The sequence below is a fragment of the Excalfactoria chinensis genome, chromosome 1 (assembly GCF_039878825.1).
Source record: "Excalfactoria chinensis isolate bCotChi1 chromosome 1, bCotChi1.hap2, whole genome shotgun sequence".
In the NCBI taxonomy this organism is placed as follows: Eukaryota; Metazoa; Chordata; class Aves; order Galliformes; family Phasianidae; genus Excalfactoria; species Excalfactoria chinensis.
Window position 1 is genome coordinate 13,201,812 of NC_092825.1, and position 24,413 is coordinate 13,226,224.

The 24,413-nt window shown below is 46.9% G+C and overlaps 2 protein-coding genes across 4 annotated transcripts in view; one reads left to right on the forward strand and one right to left on the reverse strand.

Moving 5' to 3' along the window:
* Positions 1 to 677: 677 nt before the first annotated feature.
* On the forward strand, positions 678 to 14,810 carry HBP1 (HMG-box transcription factor 1). Of its 3 annotated transcripts, none has more exons than XM_072350523.1 (11): positions 678 to 739; positions 2,554 to 2,746; positions 3,814 to 4,048; positions 5,179 to 5,311; positions 5,838 to 5,949; positions 6,053 to 6,165; positions 6,502 to 6,658; positions 7,128 to 7,272; positions 9,521 to 9,850; positions 12,898 to 13,039; positions 14,475 to 14,810. In XM_072350523.1, the coding sequence occupies exons 1-11, from the start codon at positions 725 to 727 to the stop codon at positions 14,490 to 14,492; spliced, it is 1,593 nt and encodes a 530-aa protein (XP_072206624.1). In that variant the 5' UTR covers positions 678 to 724; the 3' UTR covers positions 14,493 to 14,810. The 3 variants fall into 3 exon arrangements, with proteins under 3 accessions (XP_072206624.1, XP_072206633.1, XP_072206640.1); XM_072350532.1 differs by having other exon boundaries at positions 707 to 739; positions 2,558 to 2,746; XM_072350539.1 differs by lacking the exon at positions 678 to 739 and adding an exon at positions 1,736 to 1,756.
* The window catches only part of COG5 (component of oligomeric golgi complex 5), a 178,631-nt gene continuing 169,011 nt past the window's right edge, over positions 14,794 to 24,413 (reverse strand). Inside the window, exon 22 of the mRNA XM_072350510.1 lies at positions 14,794 to 16,427. Coding sequence (XP_072206611.1) covers positions 16,313 to 16,427 — 115 coding nt within the window. The 3' untranslated portion in view covers positions 14,794 to 16,312. The remainder of the gene's footprint in view (positions 16,428 to 24,413) is intronic.

A 24,413-nucleotide genomic window follows, 5' to 3' on the forward strand; every position in this document is an offset into this window, starting at 1 on the left:
CTTGATAACGTTCTGTGTGTTGTGCTGCCATCTGCTGCACGCGAGATGTGCGTGCTTTTCCTGCGAGTAAACTTTCCACACGCAAAGAAGAAAAGGTAGATTTGAAAATACGGAACCTGCCGCGTTCCTGGTTCTGGAATCTTAAAAACAACCCGGACTCTCTTGTTAATGTAATTCTAACGCAGTAGGAATCCCATCGCTGTGCGCTCACGGCCAGCTCCCATCGGAGCGTCATTCTCCTCCCCGGTTGCATAAGCCGGGCCGGGTCCCGCTCCTCGCACATCCGGACGTTGCCGGTCCCGGCTGCGGTCGCGCAGCGCAGCGGGTCCACGTGTCCTCGCGCCCCTTGTTTACTATCGGCCGAGCGGCGCGCGGAGCATCCTGGGGGCTGTCGTCTCACCGCGGCCTTGTTGGCAGGAGATGGCGGCCGCGAAGACTACAGCTCCCAGGATGCCTCTCCGCCCGCGGGGGGAGGCGCTGGCCAATCGTGGCGCCGTCCGAGCGTGATTGACGTGCGACGCGGTGCAATCCGCTGAGCGGGAGAGTCAAAACATGTCCGCCCTCCGGGCGCCTTCTTGACCGGCAGCCCGGTCGGCCAATAGGAAGCGGCGGTTGCTTGAGCAGCGTCATCCTCGGCCACTCTGCGATCGAGCCCCGGCGGCGCGGGGCGGGACCGAGGCGGGGGGGGACGAGGCGGGGGGGGGAAGCCGAGAGGAATTCGGTAATGGCGACGGGTTCGGTAAGTGCCGCGAAGTTTGGGGCCGTCGCTGCGGGCTCCGCGGGGTCCCGCGGGGGGGGCGGCCGGCGGCTGCTGGGCGAGCGGGGGCGACGGGGCAGCCGCGGGGTCAGCGCCGTGGGGCGGCGGCAGCTCGGGGCGCGTTGTTTACTCCGCTCCTCACCCCCGCGGGGCCGGCTCCGTTCTTTCGGCGTCGCGTTTCGGCCGCGTTACCGACGGCCTCGGGGCGCTCGGCGGCGGCGCGGAGAGAAGAGAGGGGCCGCCAACCCCCCCGCGCTCCGCTCCGAGCCGCTCCCCGGCCTCCAGCCCCGGGCTGCCAGAGTTGGGGCCCCGCGCCCCGCCGGGAACGGACCCGGCCCCGCGCGCGACGGCCGCTGGGGGAAAGGAGCGCGAGGGGGAAGGCGGCGGGGTGGGGGAGGGGAACGGCGGGCCCCCCCCGGCCGGGCCGAGCTGTTACGCAGTTGTGAATGAATGGGGCTTGCGCGCATGCGCGGTGCCGGCGGGGAGTTTATAAACAAGGGCCGCGGCCAGGACGGTCACGTGACGGCGGGGGGGGGGGGGGGGGGGGCGCGGGCCGCGGGCGGCGCTGGGGGGCGCGGACGGACCGGGCGCGAACACGGCCGTGAGGCAACGCGGCCAATGGGCTCCGCGGCCGTGTCGCTTTGTGGCGGTGTCTCTTTGTGGCGGTGCTGTGTTTGCTTCGGGACGGGACGAGCTGACGTCGCGCGGAACGCCAGGCCGGCGCTGCGCTCGTTTGGCCTCCAAAGAACATGGGGCTGCGCGCTGCCCTTCGGACGCGGCCCGCGCGGCGCTCCGCCCTCACGCTGCGCCCGATGGGCCGGAGCGGAACGCGCTGCGATCTGTGAGACGCACCATGGACGGCTCGGCGGGACGCACGTTCCTCCTGCGGCTGTTTAAAGTCAGAACGGGGCTGTCGTGGCTCCTGCCGTGACGTCTCAAGTGGTTCCAACCATTTCTCACGGCAGATGTTTCCTCATAACTGTAATCCCGTGGCCCCTGGTGCGTTACGCCAAGAGAACTTGTCGGCCTTGCTGTTCCATACCAGAGCGTTCGCTTTTAGCTGCTGTCAGACGTCTGTGCGGGATTTGCTGCTGTTTTGTGGTGGAGCAGGTGACGAGTAATTGTGCTCGCTCCAATTCAAGATGGTTTGAACAAATCAGTAGATAACCAAACTATTAGAGACTGGTTAACCTTGTTTTTGAGCTTTTAGGGACAGTGCTTGTGTAGAATTATCGCAGCTCCCCGGCTGTCGAAGATAATGGACAATGCTGCTCTGGGGGTAAAGGTTGCAGCACTGGAGCTGGGGAAATGAAAATGCACAAGAAGCTGCTGGTGGGGGCCTGCTTCGGGTTCCTCTTCCAGCCCACACGCAGGGCCTGCACTGACACGAAGCTGTGGCTGGAGATAGTGGGGATGGGAAGGGGGGTGAAAAGGCTTCTGCAGGTGAGGGGAAATGTGGGCCTGGTGCTGAGGGCTGTAGGAGACCTGGCAGCGGGTCAGCCTGACCTCGTCTGGAAGGAGGATGGTGGAGCAAACCATCCTGAAAGCTGTGTTCCCACACCTGCAGGGCAGGGAGGTGGCCGGGACCCAATTGGCTGCTCCAGTGGTGTGTGAGCGGCTCAGGGCATGCAGTGAGCAGAGCTGGCACTGGTTGCAGTGCTGAGGCCATTCCCAGACACTGCAGCCACAGGCCTAAGCAGAAAAACATGAAGACTTACATCAGGAGAAGTCTCTGGACACCGTAACACTTACAAGGGTTTATGTGCATGCAAGTTTTAATCTCTGTTTCTTTAAAGTCAGATACTTTGGAACATCCTAACATGGTGTGGGAAGTGAAGACGAATCAGATGCCTAACGCAGTTCAGAAGCTGCTCTTGGTAGTGGACAAGAGAACTTCAGGGATGAATGAGTCACTGGAGTTGCTGAAGTGTAATGAAAACCTGCCCTCTTCTCCTGGATATGCATCTTGTGATGAGCACATGGAGCTTGGTAAGCAACGTGGCCGACAGACGAAGCCAGTTCTGAGGCTTGTTTGGTTGCAGTTTTCCTATGGTGAGGTAACTTGGGGCTGACTGACTGAGATGAACGTAGGTAGGGCAGGGAGTGTGGCAGTGAATTGTGGCATCTGAAAGTCCTGCTTTACAACCACTTTTCCCTATAACCTATTTCCAGCTCTGACACACTGGCTTGTTGACTTAAACGTGTTCTTTGAACTTAAGAGTTACGAGTTTCTGTTCCGGATTTCCAGAGGAGCTTTTTTTGGCTCAAGAATAACAAACAGAAGGCTCAAGAGCTCCTCCTAAAGGGAAGTTGCCCTACTTTAGTTCAGCTCCTAACAGACATTAAGACATACAGGAATGTTTGAGTTAAACGCTGGAGAAAAATAGTGTACGTGTTAGAAAGGACTGATATAATCCATGCAATATTAGTGCATTTAAGTGAAGTAATAGAGCAACTAAGAATAGTGATACAGTTACCCGAGACACAGACTGTTGTTAATAAGCTGGGCTCTCTTTTGTTACCCAGTGTAGCATGTGAAATGTGTAGGTGATTGTTGGGCATTCACCCCTGCCAGCTGTATACCCAGCTTGAATCATTTCTGAGCTGTTGGATTCCAGATCGCTGGTGAGAACATGACAAATGGCAGCCTGTACAGCCTCATGCTGATTATTGTTAGTGACGTACCCACTAGGACAGAATTGTTGCCTTTTACTGAAGCTCTTAGTATATTAGTGATGCGTGTTGCCACAGCTGCAGAATTTTGCAGTACAGTTTTGTATCAGCTTGTCAGTGTAATAAGGAGATTTAATAAGCTCTTTACATGACATTTTCCTTAAGATACTTGTTTGAAGGTATGGTAGACCAGAGATCAATGGTTTCTTTGGACATTCTGCATGTATTTTGAGTCAGGTCTGTGAAATGCTGTTGGTTGTGAGATGAGAAGATACGATGAGTTGCTTTTTTGTGGTTTGGTTTTGCATTTTATTTGCAAGTTTCATTGTAAACTAGTATTTATCAGTGGGTGTAATTAGGGTAATTTGTGTGTTTGTTTGCAGATGATCTTCCTGAACTACAGGCTGTGCAGACAGACTCTGCCCCAGCTGCGCTTTTTCAGCTTGGCACCGATGTTTCACATCAGGAATGTTCAAGGCCTTCGTGGAACCAGCATACCTCAAACAGCAATGCAGAAAGTGCTCATTCTTGTGAGAATGGGGTCAACTGGCTGACAGAACTAGCAAACATCGCCACGAGTCCTCAGAGCCCTCTGATGCAGTGCTCTTTTTACAACAGGTACTGATTTAATTTAAAGCGCTGGCTCTCACGTTTGCAGTGTTATGTCTCCAGAAGCATTTCCTTCACTCTTTCTACCCTCTGACTTTGAATGGGAGATCTGGTTTTGGATCTCTGTAGTACTGTAACTCCTTTTGCAGATGACTGCACACAGTTTGCTTCGGAGTCTGCTGCAAATGTCTCTTAACCACCAACCACTAACGAAGTAGGGTGCTATAAAGGTGTTCCCTGACCACAGAACTTCTGCCATTTGTCTCATGTGGAGCAGCAGATGAATGTGTCGTGTTAATCTCTTAATACTTGTTAGTGTGATGTAATTAGTAATCATTACTGGTGCGCTGATTTCTGTTTATTTTTATGAGCTAGTTGAAAATGTGATGGAATTTATTGCTATTGTTTCAGATATGTAATCTGCAAGTTCTGTATGGGAAATACTGCGGGATTTTAGCATTTTCAGGACTTCCCCTTTTATCACCCAGCTTTGATCAATGCTTAGAATAAGAAAATCAAATGCAGTATTGTTAAGAGCAATGCGGCTGGGATCTCAGCATTATGACACAGCAGGTGTCCTTAGGTACTCTAAGGATGGAGCACTGATTTGAAGATACTGGTGCAGACTTCTCCTTTGTGACAAGGAGAAGCTGACGAGGAAGTAGCATTGTCAGCTGGGTGCTAGTGGGAGCTGTGCAGCATTTCCTGAGCTTGCATCCTATACTCATCCTGTTCTGAGTACTGCTGTGGGGGATGTTTGTTTGCTATCTGCTAACACAAACAGAAGTGTTTTCTAATATAAGTATTTCATAGAGAAATTTCAAACTCTGTTGGCTGTATTGTCTGTCTCAAGACTGCACTGTAGCTGCAACTGTATGCATACAGTAAGTCACCTGCTGTCAATAAGCAGCAGCACTGACAGCACCTTTGAATGAAGTGCTTTTAATAACTCAGAGAGGTACAGAAGATGTTTCTTGGTTTTTCAGAACCTGAATGCAGACAGAATTTTTGTATGCATGACAGTTGTGGTAAGATTTCATATATGAAATATGATAAAATAAAAGTAGTTTAGAGTAAAGGTAGCTGCGTCTCACATTGCCTTAATCTGAAACGTTTTAAAATGCATTTTTCTATTGCAGATCATCTCCTGTTCACATTATAGCCACAAGCAAAAGTTTACATTCCTATGCACGTCCTCCACCGGGATCCTCAAAGAATGATCCCAGCTTCTCCAGGAGTGATTTGGATGAAGCACCGGTCCGACACGAAAGGGTGAGCGGTCCAAAACATTTCCAAACTAAACAAAGATGCGTGAGTTAAGGTTGTTGAAGAGAGAAGCTGGTTAAGGAAATGAACTATTAAGTCTTAAGGTGGATTTTCTTTTAGCGTTAATAAGAGCAGACTTGGCCCTGCAGCTTTCCAGCAATTTTTCCATAGATCAGCACATGCTTTCAGTGCTTCTGTGGAGGGTTAAGGAGTGATAGCTTACAGACTGCTTGTGTGGAAGCCTGGGATGATGGATAAGGGCACAGGTGAACTTTGGAGGATGGAAAAGAAAAAACAATTGAGGAAAGCACATTTCAAATCAAGTTTGTGAGAACAAAAATCGAGTTAATGATAACACTCAGTTTCTCATCTCCTGCATTCCTTGAATCTTTGTTTCCTTGTTAACGTTCCTGTTTGTGTTTAAGGCAGAATAATGACACAGATGTGAATTAAAGAATGCTTAAATATGTACAGGACCAGCCTAAAAATCCTGCATGTTAATGTATCAGTGCCATTGTGCCTCTTTTAATAGACGAATAGCGAATCGGAGTCTGGTATTTTCTGCATGTCGTCACTTTCAGATGATGATGATCTGGGATGGTGCCATTCTTGGCCCTCAACTGTTTGGCACTGTTTTCTGAAAGGTAAATATGATGGATCACTGGGTAAGTATTTCTTTCTCTTTTGTACGTGACTTTAATATTTATTTCTTCCTTTTTTTTTTTTCCTCCTTAAAATATCTCTTAGGTTCTCGTTTGTGCTTTCATAAAGGGCGCAATAAGGAATGGCAGGACATTGAGGATTTTGCAAGATCTGAAGGCTGTGGAAAAGAAGAAAATCTCTCAGCGAGTGCTTACAAGGTAGCTGTTAGTTCTGACACATCCCCTTCAATGGCTGTAGTGCAGTGTTGATTTAGCAGTGTTGCTCTGTGCCTTTATTTACTGTGTGGGAATAGAGGTTTGGTACTGAACTTGCCTAGTGCTGCTCCCTGTTCTGTTTGAGTGCCTCGCCATAAAGCACCTGAGCTGTGTTCATTTGGGTAGGTTTTGAATGCTTTATCAGTTTTATTTTCATGATAGCACCTGTAGAATGTTGCTTTTTGTAATATACTGTAAGGTGATAAGAATCCACTTGTGGAATTACAGACGTGTGTGCTTTGCTTCCGTGGAAATTCTGAACAGTCTGCATGTTTACAGGGCTATGGCTCCGATGGTTTGAAGCTCATTTCTCATGAGGAAAGCATTTCCTTTGGTGAGTCAGTGCTGAAGTTGACTTTTGATCCTGGCACAGTGGAGGACGGCCTGCTCACAGTGGAGTGCAGACTTGATCACCCTTTTTATGTTAAAAATAAAGGTATGAAGTTCTCAAGGTGTACGTGGTTTTATATTAAAATACTCTTAGGGAAGTAGTTGCAGGTTTTACTACTGTCTTTGCTACTCATGGTAGTGATAAGAGCAGCGTTGTGGAATCAGTATGCTGTTTGTGTAAAGAAAAGTAGGATTTGAACAAACAGAACTGTAAAGCTACAGAAATACTGTATATAACTGGAGGAGGTTTGGTCAAGCATATGAGTGGAATGCAGGAAAATGGTAAACTGGGGGGGAGAAAGGAAAGCAACAAATATGGGAGACTTTTCTATCGTATTAAATATTGAACTTCTGATGATAAAAGTTTCCAGATTTTTCTGATTTTTCCTTTGGATGAAAGAAACTGCATCAGACACCGTAATGAAACGATAGCATTTAGATGGGTAGGATTGCTCCAGTTAAGACTAGAGAGATTTGTCTGGCCGTTTGTCTAATTTAACTCTTTACCACTTCAGGTTGGTCATCTTTTTATCCAAGCTTGACTGTGGTACAGCATGGCATTCCATGCTGTGAAATGCATCTTGGAGATCTGTGTCTACCTCCTGGACACCCTGATGCCATTAACTTTGATGATTCAGGTGTTTTTGATACATTTAAAAGGTAATTTTTGAATAAAGTGGCCTCAGCGGTTTTTGTGTTTAATGAGTAGGCACCTTATTTAAGTCTACCAGAATTGAAGCATTGCATAGAAGAAAGAAAGAATCCTTATGGTTATGCACGGTAACTGAGAGAGAAAGTGAATATCAGGAAAGCTGCATGGTTTTGTGCTGAGCTGCAAAGTAATCTCTGGGGCTAAAGTAACCTTTCAGACTCTGCTTATGATAGTTTCGAACTGATCAGGTGCAGTAAGGAACGTATTGATACAGCTTCTTTAGATGTAACAGGTCAGGTTTAAAAAACATGGTCTGGTTGTCCCATGGTAGTGTTAATCAGCTGTTAATGTGTGCTAAGTAGACAGCCGTGTCCCTGAAGCAGCAGGTTCCTAGGCACTAACTCACGTGCTGTGGCTTTAGAATACAATATTTCAGTGCTGTCATAATTTGTTCATATTATTCTGTGACTCTGTGATCTGCATTTTGCGTTTCTTTCCCAATACAGCGAGTACATCTCACTTCATAGTTAGAGAAGTTTGAGGTTTCCCTTGCTTTGAGCTCTGCAGGTGACCTTCAGAAGTCCCACCCACCATAAATTATCCTAAGGAAGTAGTATAACTTTTAGAGGTTTCTTTCCGTGCTCTTGAGGGATTTCTGACCGTAGCTGAGCCAGTCTTTTCCTTTCATGTTTGCTCTCTTTTAGCATCTGATTTCAGGCCAGTTGCTCACTGTTATTTTTTACAATTGAAAAAATGAATTCGAAATGTTGTTGGCAGTTCATGTCTGAAGGGCTCTTGTATGTCTTGTGTGGGGGGCGGAGTGTGTTCTGCTGTCCTCGCTCCTTTGCTGTCTGTTGTTTAATTCTTACTAACTCTCTCATTTTGAAGTGCATATGAAGAGAGCTGGTAGAAGCATTGTATTTTGTATCTGAGTCTTACTGAAGAACTGTGGCTCCTCATTCATTCTGCAGCCTAGCTGAAGCTTGCTTGGACACTTCAGATTCCTTGTCTGTTTCTTTGGGCTGAAGGGAACGTCTCTGAGAAGGGAGCTTGCAGCAGCTGCAGCTGTGAGATTAGGAGCAGTGCAGGACAGTTTGGAGAACAGGGAGATCCTTTTGTGTCACCTTGTAAAGCTGGGAGGTTATGAGCAGTGACCCTGCTCTGTTATTTTTTCCTCCTGTGGGGGATTTTGGAGACCATCCTTCAGCCTCCACCCTTGCTTTGGCCCCATGATGGGGCTGTCTGTGCACATGGAGCTGGGCTGTCACTTGCGGCACTCCTGTGCCAGCAGTTCTAGTTGGTCTTAGAAAAAGAAAATCTTCTAGTCCTTTCCTTTTGCCATAAATTGCTTAAGTACAGCCACGCTGGGCAGCAGCTGAAAGGAGCCTTACAGTTACTCGCTGCAAGGTGGTTGCTAGTCCAGAGTTTTAAAGTTACAGCTCAGTAGCACTTGGTAGGTGTGTTTTCTTCATGTTGCATGATAACGCCTGCAGTTCTCAGACTGATCTGCTCACACCCAGGAGAGACTGTTTGTTATCAGTTTGTTATCACATTTTCTGTAGTGGCTGGAGTTCCTTGTAGTTGTTGGTCAACAGAAAAATGCAGCAGTTTTATAGTTCTGTGCAGGTTTAAGTTCTTTTGGGAGCAGCTCATCAAGCTGTTGAAATGCTCGGAGCGGGGAGGAGCTGTCACATTATTGTCACAAGAGGGCAGACGTGCGTCAGCTTGGAACTCCATTGCAATACTGTTGCCCTTGAAACGTTTCTTTAAATCTCTGTGGAAGGTTTGTCTGTAAAAGAATTCCAGTGTAACGATTTAGGACAGTTACTCGTGCAAGAGCATATACAGTAGTGCTTATTTTAATACAACAGTTTCATATGTGTTATTACCAAGCTTTTGCAAGTGAACCCCGTGTTCTTCCTGCCCAGCTCAGTTGTCACTTCAGTAGCTTTTCGTGCACTGACCAGCTCTGTGTTACAGGCAGGACAAATGCAGAAAGAGCATTTCAGATAGTGTGACATTTGAAGACAGTGAGTGATGCATGGACATACAGCTGATGGTACACAGCGGATGTTACAGAACTGTGGTTGGTCCCCCACTTGTGCCCACTGACATATACATCAGGCACAGACTGAAAGCACACACTGACACAAGAGGTGACGGAATACTAGAAAGCTAGCAGGGATGGAGAGAGAATGGCTGCCTCAGGATTGTACACGTAGAATATTTGATCATTTTCTGCTCTTTTTCTTGTAGTTACGACTTCACACCGCTGGATTCCTCAGCAGTGTATGTGCTCAGCAGCATGGCTCGCCAGCGCCGCGCTTCTCTGTCGTGCGGAGGATCAAACAATCCAGATGCCGAGAGATCAGAATGCAGTACTACAAACTGTGCAGCTGCTGCGGCATCGCATCTTTCCCCCACTTCTTTGTACAGCAAAGCTGGCAAAAGCCACGGCTCAGGGACTGCAAGTACTGTGAGTGCCACTTCTCCAAACAAGTGCAAAAGACCAATGAATGCCTTCATGCTTTTTGCCAAAAAATACAGAGTTGAATATACTCAGATGTATCCAGGGAAAGACAACAGGTAACAGCATGACATTACCCTTTGGTTATTACTGCTGAGCTGGCAGCACATCCGCATTCTGCTTTTAAACATAGAGTGGACTAAATTTTGTACTTGAAATAACAAGTTTGTATATTACGTAAAGGCCAAGTTTTGAACGATGCTAACACAAACATACGGGTAGGCTTTAAATATCCGCAGGTCTCTATGTTTGACACAAGCCATTTTTGGCAAACTACCTTCTGCTGAGAAAAGCATTCGGGACAGCAGGTGAGGTTGGTCTGTGGGCATCGCAGGTGTACAGCACTCTGTGGTAACACTGAGGAGAAATGTCTGCGGGGAAAACAGTACCGGGTTCTCTGCTTGGGTGTTGCTGAAGAAACACGGAAGTCCTGGTTGTTTTAGTATAGCCATAATTGTCTTGACATAATACTGTATCATCAGTGAAGCTACTACCATTTATTTAAGTTGTGTATCTTATTAAGAAATGAGTTACTGATTGATTGGATGTCTGAAGGATCTTAATCTAAACAGCTCATAGGCAAATTGTGCTTGTTCTAAAAGCACGGAATGACCTGGCTGGACATGCTGGAAGTGCTGTGCATCTGCATGCTTGGGGGAAAGGATCTTGCCTTGTTCTTCCCTGCTTATAAAGATGCCCACTGTATGTATACATGGAAGCACGCTGAATACATTGTGCTGGTTGTATGTATGTAAATAGAAACAAAAACACATGAATGAACCCAGCTTAAAATCAGGTTTTAAGAATGTATATAAAACAACTGTGACCGTAAACAATTTGGTTTTGCATAAAGGTTCTCATGCAGAGTGTGACAGAAGATAAAGGTGATGGTGCTTTAAGAAGGCTCCTCTGCTTGGGAGGCTGAAGCTGCTGCTGAGAAACAAACTCCTGCCTTGCAAACAGCCTGTCCTTAAATTCCAGGCAGTCTCATGTGTCCTGGCAGTGACATTCTGCAGTATTGCTCGTAATTCCAGTGAAGCAAATCTGCCATCTTCGAACTCATTGCAACTATAAGTGAGAAACTGACAGAAAGTCAGCTAGGAAAGTTTAATTAAAAAGTGCTGATGAAATGGCCGTGGTGAGCTGGGGCTGCAGCTGGATGGACGTGAGAGTAGTTTGAATGTTTCAGTGAGCACATCCATGCTGATGCAAAGTGGTGAGAGTTACAAGTAAGCTTCTGAGTGCAGCACTCCCTGTGCCTTCTGAATGCACTTCCTTGGCATCCATAAATTACAGCGAGAGCTCAGTAACTGACTTTCTAGGCATTCAGCTGCTGTTGCTTAAGTGTTGCTGTGGCTGTTCGGAGGCAACTACCACGTTCTTAAAATACAAGAATGTTTGGTGTTCAGAGTACTGAGTAGATCGTACTGTGCGTATACACAGTGCCAGTTTCCATACTCTGGAGTTCTTGTGTTTGCGGGAACCTTTCTGTGTGTACATGAGTGAGGGCAAAACTTGAAATATTCAGAGCTAAACCGTCTGTTCAGAGATAAAGTGGTTCAGGACATGCCAAAGAGATAGCGAGCTGCATGCGCTCCAAGCCCAGTGTGCACATGGTGCTGTAACAGACCAGAGAGCCGTACTTCAGAAACTGGTTGTCAGGTTCACACCTGCTGCTTCTGCACGTGTTCTTGCTGTAGCCGTAGCTGGGCTTCATTGTGCCTTCAGAAGGATGGATCGTTTGGGTAGCGGTGAAGAAAATCCTCTGAACTGTTACTGATATTTGTTATTGCTGAACATCATTACTGAGTGAACTCGAGGCTGCCTCCAGTTCTGTTTTACACTTTGTTTTGAATGGACTGCACTGTCAAGGCTTGCACCCTCGATGGCAGCATGCTGCTGTAACGTTGCCAGGCATCTCACCGGCACTGGAAGAGGAAAAAGGGCAGCGTGCAGAGCATGGCAAAGTTGTGATGGGATTAAAGGGCTGTAGGGGCAGCTCTGCAGTATTTGTTTCTGGTTGGGAGAATCGGGTCTCTTATGTCAGATGTCTCTGTACGCATTTTTTTCCATCTCAGATACTCACTCATAGAAGTTTTGCCTTGGAGAAATGTCTCATCTGTGCCATAGATTTCGTGAGCTTCTTCAAATGTGCTGATGAGCCCTCACTTTCAGTGCCTCTGTGCAGTTTGAGTGTGGAGATACCATTTCTTCATCAGCTTATCTGTTGCATTTGCTTTTTTAACAAGGAAAATCGCTATTTCTAGTTGCATGCACCTTTTTCTTAGAACTGGTTGTCCAGCTCCCGTCACTGTCATCTGAAGCCATTGCCGTACCTGCTCTGTAGATTAACAACTGTTGATAGGGCAGTGTGCAGAGATCTGCATTCAGCCAAAGGATGGCATTAACATTTTAATAGAGTATTGATCCAACATTTGGGAGCACAGTTAAGCAATATGGCACGGCAATGTGGGGAAATATTGTCCAGAGGTCACCAAGCTTATAAGGAGCAGAAAACCAGCTTGCTGAGCTGTTGGAAGTACCCATGGCTGTGCTGGAACAAATGGTTCCTCTCTGTGCAGGAATGTTACATGGGAACACAGCCGTGTGCTCGGCCCACTCGTGTTCTCCCTGCTGGGGGCTGGAGGTGGAGGAAGCTCCACAGATCACGAACCAGACGCGGGGGCAGCAGTTAGTCAGACCTGCACTTGGCTGAGGTCACGCTCAGATCATTGCCCTAATTATTAGAGAACATGTTTGCAGCAAATCTGTCATACAGGCTTATGGTAGGAAAGCAGAGCGAAGCAACCGCGGGTTCCCGTTTGGTGGTGTCTCCACATTGCTTAACATCCCTGTTTGCTGCTTTCTGCCAGTCGCTGCGTACCCACAGGCACACACTTGGGAATGTGGAATGCTCATTGGGCCCCGCTCAGCTCTCAGCAGCCTCAGCTGTTTATGTGGTACAAGAGAGAAACTGATTGGGAAGAAATGTTTCATTTCTGCTGTGCTTTTTTTTTAATGTTTCTTAAGGGGCTGAGATTAAAAAAAAAACCAAAGCAAAGCAATGAAATCCCATCCTGACCGTAATCTGCAATGTGTGTTGCAGAGCCATAAGTGTGATACTCGGTGACAGGTGGAAGAAAATGAAGAATGAGGAGAGGCGGATGTACACGCTAGAAGCCAAGGCCTTGGCAGAGGAACAGAAACGTTTAAATCCTGATTGTTGGAAGCGAAAACGAACAAATTCTGTAAGTTTTGTCAAGCTGGTGGGTTGGTTTTTTCTCCTCCATTATGCAGCTACATCCATTTGTATGGTAGCAGTGGTGGTTTCTGTCTGTTCAGGACGTGCTCTCCTCCCTTCTTGTGGGACACGGGGGGCAGACAGCACACATCTGTCTGTGCTTCGTGACAGTTCTGTACATTATTGGACTGGAAGTGAGCGTGCCTGGGGGGCACATGAGCTCCTGCTTGATGCAACTGAGCCTATGAGGTTGTACCCAAGTGAAGACTGTCCCTTTCCCCAAAACAACCGAAGCTTCCCAGAATCCTCCTGCTGTTGTTCACGAAAAGCTTTTTCTTTACCTTTTTCTGCTGGCTTTTACTCTGGATGTGCAAAGCTGTTGAGGGAGAAAATCTAATATCTTTATCTTCAGTTTCATTTATTGCTATGTTTTAATTGTAGAGTGCACTGGGTAATATTTCCTGTGTAGGGAAAGTTTTTCCTGCTATATAGAAGGCGATCAGATTAAGAGTCAGCAACAGACCAGGGCTTTCAAGCTAACCTGCAAGTCCTAGCAGGCAAGTAGGGCGGAAAGAAGGGCCCAATGAAGTGCACGGTGCCATACAGCAGCCATCACACAGCTGAGCCACGTGTGCTGGGCTGATCTCAAGTTATTGCCTTTCCATTCCCATGTATGTGAGCGTGTTTTCTCAAGTGCCTACACAAGTGTTGCTTGAAGAACACTGAACAAGAGATGATGCTCCAACACCAGATTGCTCTTTGCTGCTGTATGCACTCTCTGCTGAGGAGTCTTCAGCCCCTGGTGGCAGGTTTCACCATGTTCCAGCTGCTAGGAGCAAGCTGTTCTTATGTTCACTGTCATTTCCGGATGTTGCACTGTATCCTATTTTAATCAATAGTGGCAGCCCCGTTAACTTTCATATGGCTTTTTGTTAAAATAACGATTTATTAATACCATTTCTACACTGCAGGAGTCATGGGCCTTGCCCCAAGGGCTCACATTCACTTCACACACACACTGCTGAGCTTCAGGGAGCTCAGCAGATGTGTTTGTATCAGAGAGGAGAATTTGGGTTGGCTTTAGGGAGAAGGGTGTCTCCTTAACCCACCAGAGCAGGTAGGCCTTACCTACTTAGCTATGTAGCAGTAGGGCCGTACCTTGGTGTTATAACAGCAGCAGCAGCAGGACTCAGCTTCTTTAATTGTTTTAGTGAACAAAGCATTTTGTTCACAGCTCCAAATAATGATGGCCAACTCCAGGCTGAGGCAAAGAAGTTTTCCTGGTCTTCTGATAATCGGGATAAAATCCTGTTTTGGACTTGCTTTCTTCTGAGTAACTGACCAACGATGACACGTCCTTCCAAATACGTGTTTGCTGCCATTAAGATAATGGCTGCTTCCCCTTTCCTTGGTCGCTGCTGACGTGTTTTCTTTACCCCCAGGGCTCACAGCAGCACTAAGCCGGGATTCTGCCCACAACGATGACAAAATGGCTGTTGCTTGATGGCAAGAAGACGTGAGATCGAAGTCTATTTGTTGTGAATTTGTGTGACCATAAAATGCTGGCACCATCAAGTCAGAAATGATGTAATAGGAGTGCGGATTGCTTTTTACAATAGAACATTAAGTAAGCTAAAACTATCAACATTTTAAACCAAATTGCCTTATTTTTCTTCCAAACTTCATATATGTATCAGGTAATATAGGCTTGAAAAATGGATATCCTGTGGTGCTAAAGTACTTCAGAAAGAGGCGAAGGAGATGTGTACAAATGTTTATTTTTAAAAGAAAAATGTACAAAAAGGGGAATTTTAAAATACGTAACAGCTGTTTATATACATCGATTCTTATTGCTGATTTATATGTATTGCACAACCATATTATTAATTACGATTCTGGGGGCTGGGATTTTCTGAGACGGCAAGCAGTGCATCACCAGCAGCCTCCCAGTCTGCCCGGATGCCAACAAGTGAGCAGGACGTGTGGGAAGTGGGGAGCACAGTGAGCTGTAGCACAGGAGCCGCTTCTTGGGTCGCCACCGACGGCGTCCGTATCCGCAGCGAGATGTTTGCACCAGCTGGCAGTAGCAGAGCCCTTCCTTCCACCAGAACCGAGGGCAAAACGAATAAACAACGTTATCTCAAGCAAACAATGGTGCTGTTGACGTTGTCACCATCGTAGTTTTAACTTTGTGTTTTGGTCTTTGCCACGTATTCTACAATATTTTATTTTGCCATAAGACCTCTTCATGGTGGGGGCAAACTTTGCACTTAACTATACGTGCAACACTTGCACTTTACTTCTTTTTCCTCCTCCAACTGTCTGACTTAGAGCGGCCGCAGTAGGCTTACCATTGCTTCTGCTGTGAACTACAATCATGGCTTTCATGTACTAAACAGCTGTGTGTTTCTTTTTTTTGTTGTTTTTTTTTTTTAATCACAAGTGTAAATTCCAGTTTGACACGTCTACAAGATGTTGCCCCCAAGATTTTTGCACACTATATTCTTGTATATTATTTCAAATAAATTCATTAAAATCTGCTGTTGTGTGCTTTATGAAATGAGGGCGGGGACACCTCAGCTCACCCCAGCGCTGGGCAAGGCCTGCAGGACAGCTCTGTGGGAGCTCAGTGGGAGCTGTATGAGCTCAGTGTGAGCCCAGCCTGAGCGTGTTTCGATACTTCGTGCTTTGGAAGCTGCTGAAGAACTTTAAATACTGAATTCAGGATTGGAAAGTCAGGGTTCTTTTATTACAGTTGAAGCAAAAAGAGGTGAAATCAGTATAAATTATTCCCGAGTGACAGCAGTGCAAGAGCAAATCACTGATGTTATAAATAAGTGTTTTTTTCCTTGTGTTAAAATCGGTGGTTTTTTAGCTGGAAACTGATGAGTCTGGCATTTCAAAAGGAAGATTTTCTGAATAAGGCTAAAATGTATTCAGCTCTTTAAGCCTGTGCTTGTAGGAAAAAAGAGCTGCTTCCTTATTAGAGAAATTCAGCAATTGCACTGTAATATTTGAGTATGTTCTAATTTTATACCTTCTAAATGCGAAAGGAATGCTGGAGAACCATTTGATTTTAATAGCACGTAACAGGGGTACGATTTCATAATAGCATTTGTGTGTAAATTCCCATCGGAGCGTAAAGCAAGAGAGCAGCTCCACAGGTAGAGCAGGTAAACATACCTCACTGTAAAGCGTTTGTGTGTGGAGGTACTTTACGTTAACCCTAAGCAGAGCTGTGGCACCAAGGAGCCGTGGCCGTGTTCCCGTCCACCCACGTTCACTGAAGGGCCGCCATGGCTTTCTGCAGCAGCTGCACCATGATGGGATAGACGGGAGCAAACTCCTTTCCTTCTCGTGCTCTGACTGACTGAACATAAGCTTCCAGCGCACCTCTAAGGAAAAAAAAACACCAAAGTGGTTAAAGCAATAAAACTGTGCAAAGCACCTTTAGTTCCAGATCCAAAATTGAAGTTAATCAAAACCGTTCCCTGCTACGGAATTTTCCTTCAATGATTTTGCACATCTTTGTGGATGGAAGCAGAGAACAAAGCCTACAAAGCTCCCCAGAATCGTTCCACACTCTTCCTTTCTTGCATGTTTTGAGGAGTGAACAAGTTAACATTTAAATAATCAGCAGCACATGTTGCAGATGGCTTGAAATGACAGCTCTGACGCACAGACGCAGGCACAGTGCTGTACTGGTAACCTTTAGGAAGGGAAAGAATAGACTCCAGCTGCTGCACACACCGAGAGCGCAACTTCCACCATGGAACTGGGGCGCGGGCGGACGGCTGAGCTGCCTTCAGGTGCTCTGGCTTGGGCTGCTGAACTGCCGTCCTGTGGGAGATACTGCTCTATGCCACAGACAAACCGCATCCGTGCGCTCCTACATCAGCTCTGCTATGCTTATGTGCTGTTGTAGAACGTCACACCTGTGTGGCTTACACAAATAGACAACTTCCATGCTAGAAGTGGCAGTTGTGATGACATCCTCGTCTGTGCACAGTTCGACTTGCACTGCAGGCACAGGGTGTCCTTTCACCTCATGATGCTAGTAAATAGCCGTGTTGAATTATGCATCTGTGAAACAAGGGCTGTAATGTGAAGTTCAGCTGTGACACACCGGCCCATTAGGTAGTTCCAGGCTAGTTCTATGGATACTCAAACACAGCGCTGAATTTAGCTGGTTTTTCCTTCCCTCTGTCCCTTCCTTTCTTCATGAAATACAACGAGCTGGGTGAGGGCCCTTCTTTGCACATCCTACATTCCATAGTGCTACTTAATGGTGACACCGAGGAGAAAAACACATGCAACCCACAAACCCTATTTCAAGGGGAGAATCAGGCACCTGGTGCCCCCTCAGCAGTGCTCATACAGAGGTCACTGCAGAGCATCCTGCAGTACCCCAGCCCTGTCCCACACAGCTGCAGCTCCAGCTGCTCGTGCCCCAGTAGGAGAGCTGAGCTCACTCTGCGTTAGTGGTCCTGTGTGTGTGTACGTGTGCTGGAGGTGCTGCAGCCTGGGGTGCCCCTGCCCCACTGCTGGGCAGCCACCCATGAGCCTCCCAACCAGAGCACACAGGCAACGTGGACAAACACAGGCACGCAGACACACACATCTGCAGTCGAACTTTCCAGGTGCATCGCACTGCTGAGCTCAAGGCCGACGTGGCAGGGAGGAGCTGCAGGCAGCTCTCCATCTGAGCACAGGGTGGGAACAAAGCAGGACAGCGCTGGCAGTGGCCACTCAAGTGCAGCCCCAGGAGCAGCAGCTGGACTCCATGTTCCCTCTCCAAAAGCACAGGACACACTGATACTGAGGTGATGGAAAAGGAGAGTGGGCTGGGATGCTGGGGAGACTCGAGTGGTTCCAGAAGCATACAGTGACCAAGCGCAGAAAGTCCCCAACACTGCTCTGCACACACTTGAGAGCTCTTCAAGTTCAGTAACAGTTCTTCACCAGTGAGACACTGCCGAGTGCTCCACACCTGGTACCAACACATCCTGAAGAGTCCCTCGGTTGTATTTTTTTCACATATCAACAAGCAGCAAGAGAAAAGTTCTCCCCCTTTGCAGGCAGAATGGCAGGGACAGAATATTTTATCTAGCTATAACAGAGCTGCCTTTCTGCACTTGGTCAGCTCCCTGAAAGCTTTCATCCTGCTTTTCCCTCTGGGAGCATCACAGAGCCTACAGGGATGGGAGCAGGAGGCACAGAACTGCTCTCTGCCCACACATCTCCAGGGGCAGCTCACCTTGCTCCCATCACCAACACTGACTGCAGAGACCAGCCACGTCCCCAGGCAAGCTTTGAATCCCATGAGAAGATGAGACAGGGGAAAAGAGTGCAGCTCAGTGTTTTTCTCAGTCCTGCAGATCCGTGGTGGCAATGGGGGCACATGCAGAGCACGTGGTGAGCACTGAACGGAGGTGGGAGGTGCGGGCTGGGATGGCTCATGGATGCTGTCAAGATGAAGAGAGATGCTTCACACTCTGATATGTGCCACATTTCCACTCAGGTCAGCACTGCAGTGCTCAGAGCGGCAGTGAGCATTAAACACATTGGATTTTAGTCACCCTCTATGAAGAACAGTCCCCTATATTAAAAAGACAGTTGAGAAACTCCTGTAACAGTTTTCTTACTGCAGTTGTCAATCATTCATCTGCAGAATCTTTCTCCCCTCCCACTCACAAGTGTCCCTCCGTCTTTTCCTCTATGCAGTCCTCAAAGTTTGTTGGTTTCAAATTGTTTTGAAGTCACCAAAAGCCACAAATAGAAAAAAACATATTGACCTGCTTAACTTGGAACGCTCCGACACCTCTTGGTGAAGTCGTGGGTTGGCATCATTACCCAGATGGTAACACTGCTATCCCTTCCCAACATTATCTCCTTGCTTGAAAAAAACCTCGCAGAAGATGACGGAGATAAGCAGATACTTCAGATGAAAGGGAGAGGCAGCTCTACCCTAAAAGCAGCACCCAAAGACACTCCACGTCAGCCCTTGATAATCCTTATCCGGCACGTTACTCCCACCAGATCAAACAAGAGGGAATGAGATTCAGGCTGCCCTGAGTGCCCAACGGCAGCAGCAGAGTCCTGCTGTCACACCTTCTGGCTGCTTTTTCTTTCTTCTCTCTCCTGTCTCAAGAGAATCTGATTTAACAGGCAAACAAACTCCGACACCGGCAGGTGCTGCCCCTGGACCACAGAGGGCGGCTGAAAGGTGCTCTGAGAGCTGCCCCGTGGGCAGTCAGGCCTCAGACCTGCCCAGAGCCTCCTCCTTCCCCAGCAGACAAACCGCCAACAGAAGCAGCTCTGTGTCAGCTCCCTCCTCCTGTTTTCTCTTTCACAGCTTTGCTTGCTTTGTTTCAAAGCAACCAAGTCAGACTTGGTCAGTTTCATCAGCCCGGGAACACTGGAACTGTTTTCCACTCAAGAGACAAACAGCAACTATTGCTCCATCAACACCATGGGGTGAATTCTCAGGCATTTTTCTAAAACACACTTTGCACAGCTCTGCACCAAATAATGAAAATAAAGCCCTCTCAATACCGTAACATTAAACACACTCACTGCTTCCCATGTCCCATATTTGCATTTAAATGCCCTGAAGTCAATAATTAAGACTCAATTTGGAACCAGTAACTTTACATGGAGCTAAAACAGAAGCCAAGTTCTCCCCAGACAGCAGAAGCCTTCCTGATGGCCCAGCTCAAGCCAAAGGTGTGCTGAATCAAACACTGACTTACCAAATTCAGCCTGTCAGGCTCCCTTGTCTGTCCTCAGCGAGGACATTTGGAGCTCAGTGAGGAACACAGAGGCAGCTTTGGAAGTGCAAGGAGGGAAAGGGCTGGGAGAGGTCACAGAGCACAAATGGTTATAAGGCAGATGTGATTTCAGAAGTACGTTCTGGATGGAAGTTCTGTTTGTCTGAAGACAGTTCTCTAATTGAAGAGTGGGACACTGGGACTACGACATACAACACAGAGTGCAGGAGCTGCTCAGGGCAAAGCAATGCGTTTCTTGGAGCTTAGGCCGGCTGAAATGGAAAACCCCTCACAACGTCTCACTGAAGCTGCTGGAGTGCCCACATGGCTGCATCTCGTTCTGGCAACGAACGCACTTAATAGCAATGCTACCATCTGAAATGTGTATTTTACGATACTATTTTTGTCAGCTTGACTGGTCCCAGCTCAAAGAAGCTTTTGTAACTTATTCTGGCAGCACAGAACGCAACTCACATGCATCGCTGTACTATTCAAGTCCTCTATATTAGAAAAGGTACGCTTGCTCCTGTAGAGGACACTGTAAAAACACCAATGCATAAGTAATAAGGGAAAAATCAAAAGCACCAGGGGTGAAAACAGTACCACCCAGTCTGCAGCACAGAGATCACAGCTGCTGCCATATAGAAGATGTAATTTATAGTTACATTACTGATGTTTAAGAAGATGGAAGAAACCCTGTTTATGTAATATACAAAACATACTCTCAAAGGGATTAGACTAAATAATGCCCTATATTCAGCATCTTCCAGTCTAATAAAGGACATAAAACCTGTTCGGCAATCTGTTTCTATTTTCAAAGACAAGCTATGATATACATTACAAACACTGTTTGTAAAAGAGAGCTATTGGAAAGAGGGTTGGTGGGATGTTCTGCATACATTAATGCTTCATTAAAAATGCCATAAGAAGTAAGGGAAAAAAAAAACCTAAGATGCCCTCCCACATACGGAAAAGGATTTTAAAGCACTTATTAAATTACTTCACTTGCTTGAGCAAAAACATGAGCTTTCTTGGAAATCAGGACAAGCTGATTATATAAGACCCAGAGAGTTCTTTTTTTAAAATGGTATTTCAACCCAAGAAGATTTATATCTGCTGCAAAAAGAAAAGGGAAAAAAAGTGTATGATTTGGGCTACGGTCGTTAAGGAGAACTGAGAGCAATTCTAAATGATACATATTAATTAATTCATTAGGTATGGTACTGTGAACACCAGCGCTGCCCCTGGGCTCTGACTCAGGCAAATGAGCCAATGGCAACAGGAAGCTCACAGGGCTCCAAGCCCGGCCCCAGGCAGCTGGTGGGGCAGCTGGAGGGCAGCGGGGTCAGATGTGGTGTGGTGCTGTGGTAGGAGCTGCTGGCACAGCCTCAAGTCACAGACGAAAGTAGAATATGTGCAAGAATGCTCCTGTCCAACAGCAGAGATGGATAGTTAATCAGTACTAGGAGAGGTGCTGCAACCCCTAGCAGTAAAATCTCCAACAGCATCACTTGTAGCACAAGGGACATCTCCTTTTTATTTCAGATTACCTAATGAAGTGCTCGGTGCATCTGGGCTTGGGCAAACCAGAACAGCTGGCACCAAGCATGTTTATGGACGAGAGGTGCTGGCTGGGCTGTGCACAGACACCAGCCCTTCAGGAGATAAGCTCTTCGCTGCGCTCAGTAATGGGAGGGGGCAACTCAGGAAGAAGTGCTCTCCCTAGGGAGGCCGTTCTTCAGGCTGGCTCGAAGCCTGCCAAGTGGAACAGCAATGGGAGACAGGTTGCATTTCCAAACTTAATAAAATAATAAAAAAAAAGAAAGTAAGAAAGAAAAGGTGCCCTGGCTGCTTACAGAAGGGCTCCTCCCACACAGCCCTGCAGCAGGGCCGTCTCAGCCAACCTTACACATCCTGGGGGCAGCTGTCTGCCTGACAGCCCCCCACTCCATGCCCATGGAAGAGAGAAAATGCAGCTTTCAGGTCACGGTGCAGCTGACCTATTTTAGGTACCTGCTTCGAGATGAGATGAATCAGCCCCAGAAGTGCCTGCTCCTCTCTGTGGAGTACAGCTAATGCACCTCTGGCCAGGTAAATCCTGCCCTTTATGCTAAATACAAGCAGAAAGAAATGCATAAAAACACTCCGAACGCTCAGAATTCACAGTATGAACACTGTGATCATTGTGCTGCACAGGAAGCATTTAAGATCCACCGTGCTGAAGAAAAACTGCGATTAGCTTTAATATAAAGCTGTAAAGATTCTGATCACACGTGTGAATTAATATCTAGGAAGCAAGTCCGCAGAGTAATTGCACAGTTGTTATAAGTTGAAGTTGCAGAAAATTACCATTTGCAAGGCTGCACCAAATGCAAAGATAATTTCTCAAAGTGGGCCAGAGATCCGAAGGCCCAAGATGCACAGGGTCCAATTAGCACAGCCCAACTGCAGCAGGAAGGCTTGGGGAGGGCGAGATACAAGACCTGACAAATGAGCAAGCTGCCCGCAGTTCAGCTCAGGCTCATACACACAAAGGAGGCAAAGGACAGAACAGCAGGCTCAGAAAGCTTCAAATACTGTATTAAGGAAAATACAGTGTGAGTGGAACAGATGGCCACACAAGCGACTGGTTTGCTTGCCTGCCTTCTGTAGGGATCAGCAGCCTACTAGAAGTGGCCATCACGACAAGAGATGGTCAAAAGGTGATGTGCATGGCAATGCATACACAGGTTAGCAGAGTATGCCCGGGAGAATCATGTCCTTCACTCCCTGGCCTCGCTGAGCTCTGCATGACCCTGAGGCACGGGGCTACAGGGGCTCTTCCCACAGGGAAGGGATGTGCTCAGCAAATTGCAGCTCAGCAAAAGGCTGTCTGCTGGAGGTGGCACTGGGGACGGACAGAAAAACAACCATCAGGGGCAGAGACAAACAGCTATGATTCTATCCATAGGGAAGAATCCCTGGAGTGCCAACAGTGGTGTTAAGGAAGGGCAGGTCTCCACTGCTGCTCCTCCATGCCCTGTGAGAGAGGATGCCCAGGCAAAGCCCAAGCAGTGCACAGTACAAAGCACAAGGACCAACCTGACTGTAAAATGTTCAGGTGATAAATTTGCAGCAGCATGCTCTTAGGGTTGTGAAGTTTAAATACTTTTATAGTCGTGCTGCTTGCAAAATGAATACGGGATTCTGAACTGAAAAGGCTGTTTGCCAGCAATATGAGTTGGTCCAAGTGAAGATACTCTCCCTGCCTAAAATACACTTCTCCCAAGTGTATGAACACCTCCGTGGTCAGAACAACTTATCAGCACCCAGACATGACCACCAGAAGCTTGTTATCCGAATCAGTGTGAACAAAGTTTAATCATAAGCAAAGACAATTTTGTGTTGTAGTTTAAGGAAGGCATTCTCAAATTTGTGCACAGAAATGAACGGTTTAGCCAGTACTATCAAGACAAAGATTACAGTAGAACTATCCCTGCTAGGTTACACATACAGCAGTATACCTATTATCAGTGCTACATCTCTTATTCATTGCCTGTAATTCAAGATGCCATGGCTGGAGATTCAAGAAACCTGGTTTTGTAGCTAAACCAGACTAATGACATGTATGATTTTCAAAATACACAGTTCTACCACATACACCAAGCAGCGTATCTGCATTTTAGTATTTTGGAAATAAATCCCTTTGCAATCTACTGTTGATCAGTAAGTATTTCCTTAGTTGGTCCAAGCTCTCCACTGGACTACGTTGTGCTATCAGCTTAAAGAACAATGAACATTTATAGCAGACTTCTCTTGGCTGAGTATTCTAAATCCTGGTTTGAAAGAGCAGACAGAGAACAGCAGATTTTCTCAAGTACAACCACTGTTGGCTGGAGCTGAAGAGTCAGCTTTTACAGTTGCAGCAAAAGCTGGCCACCTCCATGCACAGAAATGCCAGGACAGAGCTGGCTTCCAGTTCCAGTCTGGCACAGCTCTACGTGACAGCCTCTCCTGAGCCACTCAGGTGAGTAACAGTGAGGTTGGGTTCGGGCACTGGGAAGCTGGGCCATTAGGAGCCAAATGATCATCCAAGCTTGAATCCAGAGGATCTATGAGCTAGCTCTGTAATGTTCATACAGCACTACCATTCTTCTGACGTATTTGAAAAGCAAAACTCTCTGTAACTTCTCCAAATACTTCAAAACACAAAATAGGATTCACCTATAAAGTTATCTACCATAGGGAGATTTCATGAAATCCAATGTAATTATCACTTCCTAAAGATCCTCAGTCGATCTGAAGAATAACAAGAGTTGTAAAGAGTTGTAAACAGGAGTCTTCCATTTTAATATCCCTGTCTATTTCCATTTTCATTGTCTAAGCATTAAACGTTTCTCCATGGCAGGATAGCTGCAGCCTTGACTTACTAATGGTTGAGAGTTTTGCTAAAATACAGTGTTAATCTGAACCATCATTGTGTGCGGTTTCCTTCTATTGCAAGAAGATTATGTGCTCATTCCAAAGGCACTGGAGGATTTGGATACGGCAGAGGAAGGTGTTCAGTTTACACACTCTCCCATTTTGCAACTCATTCTGTGAGTGGGGAGAGGGTAACGGGAATGATGGTAT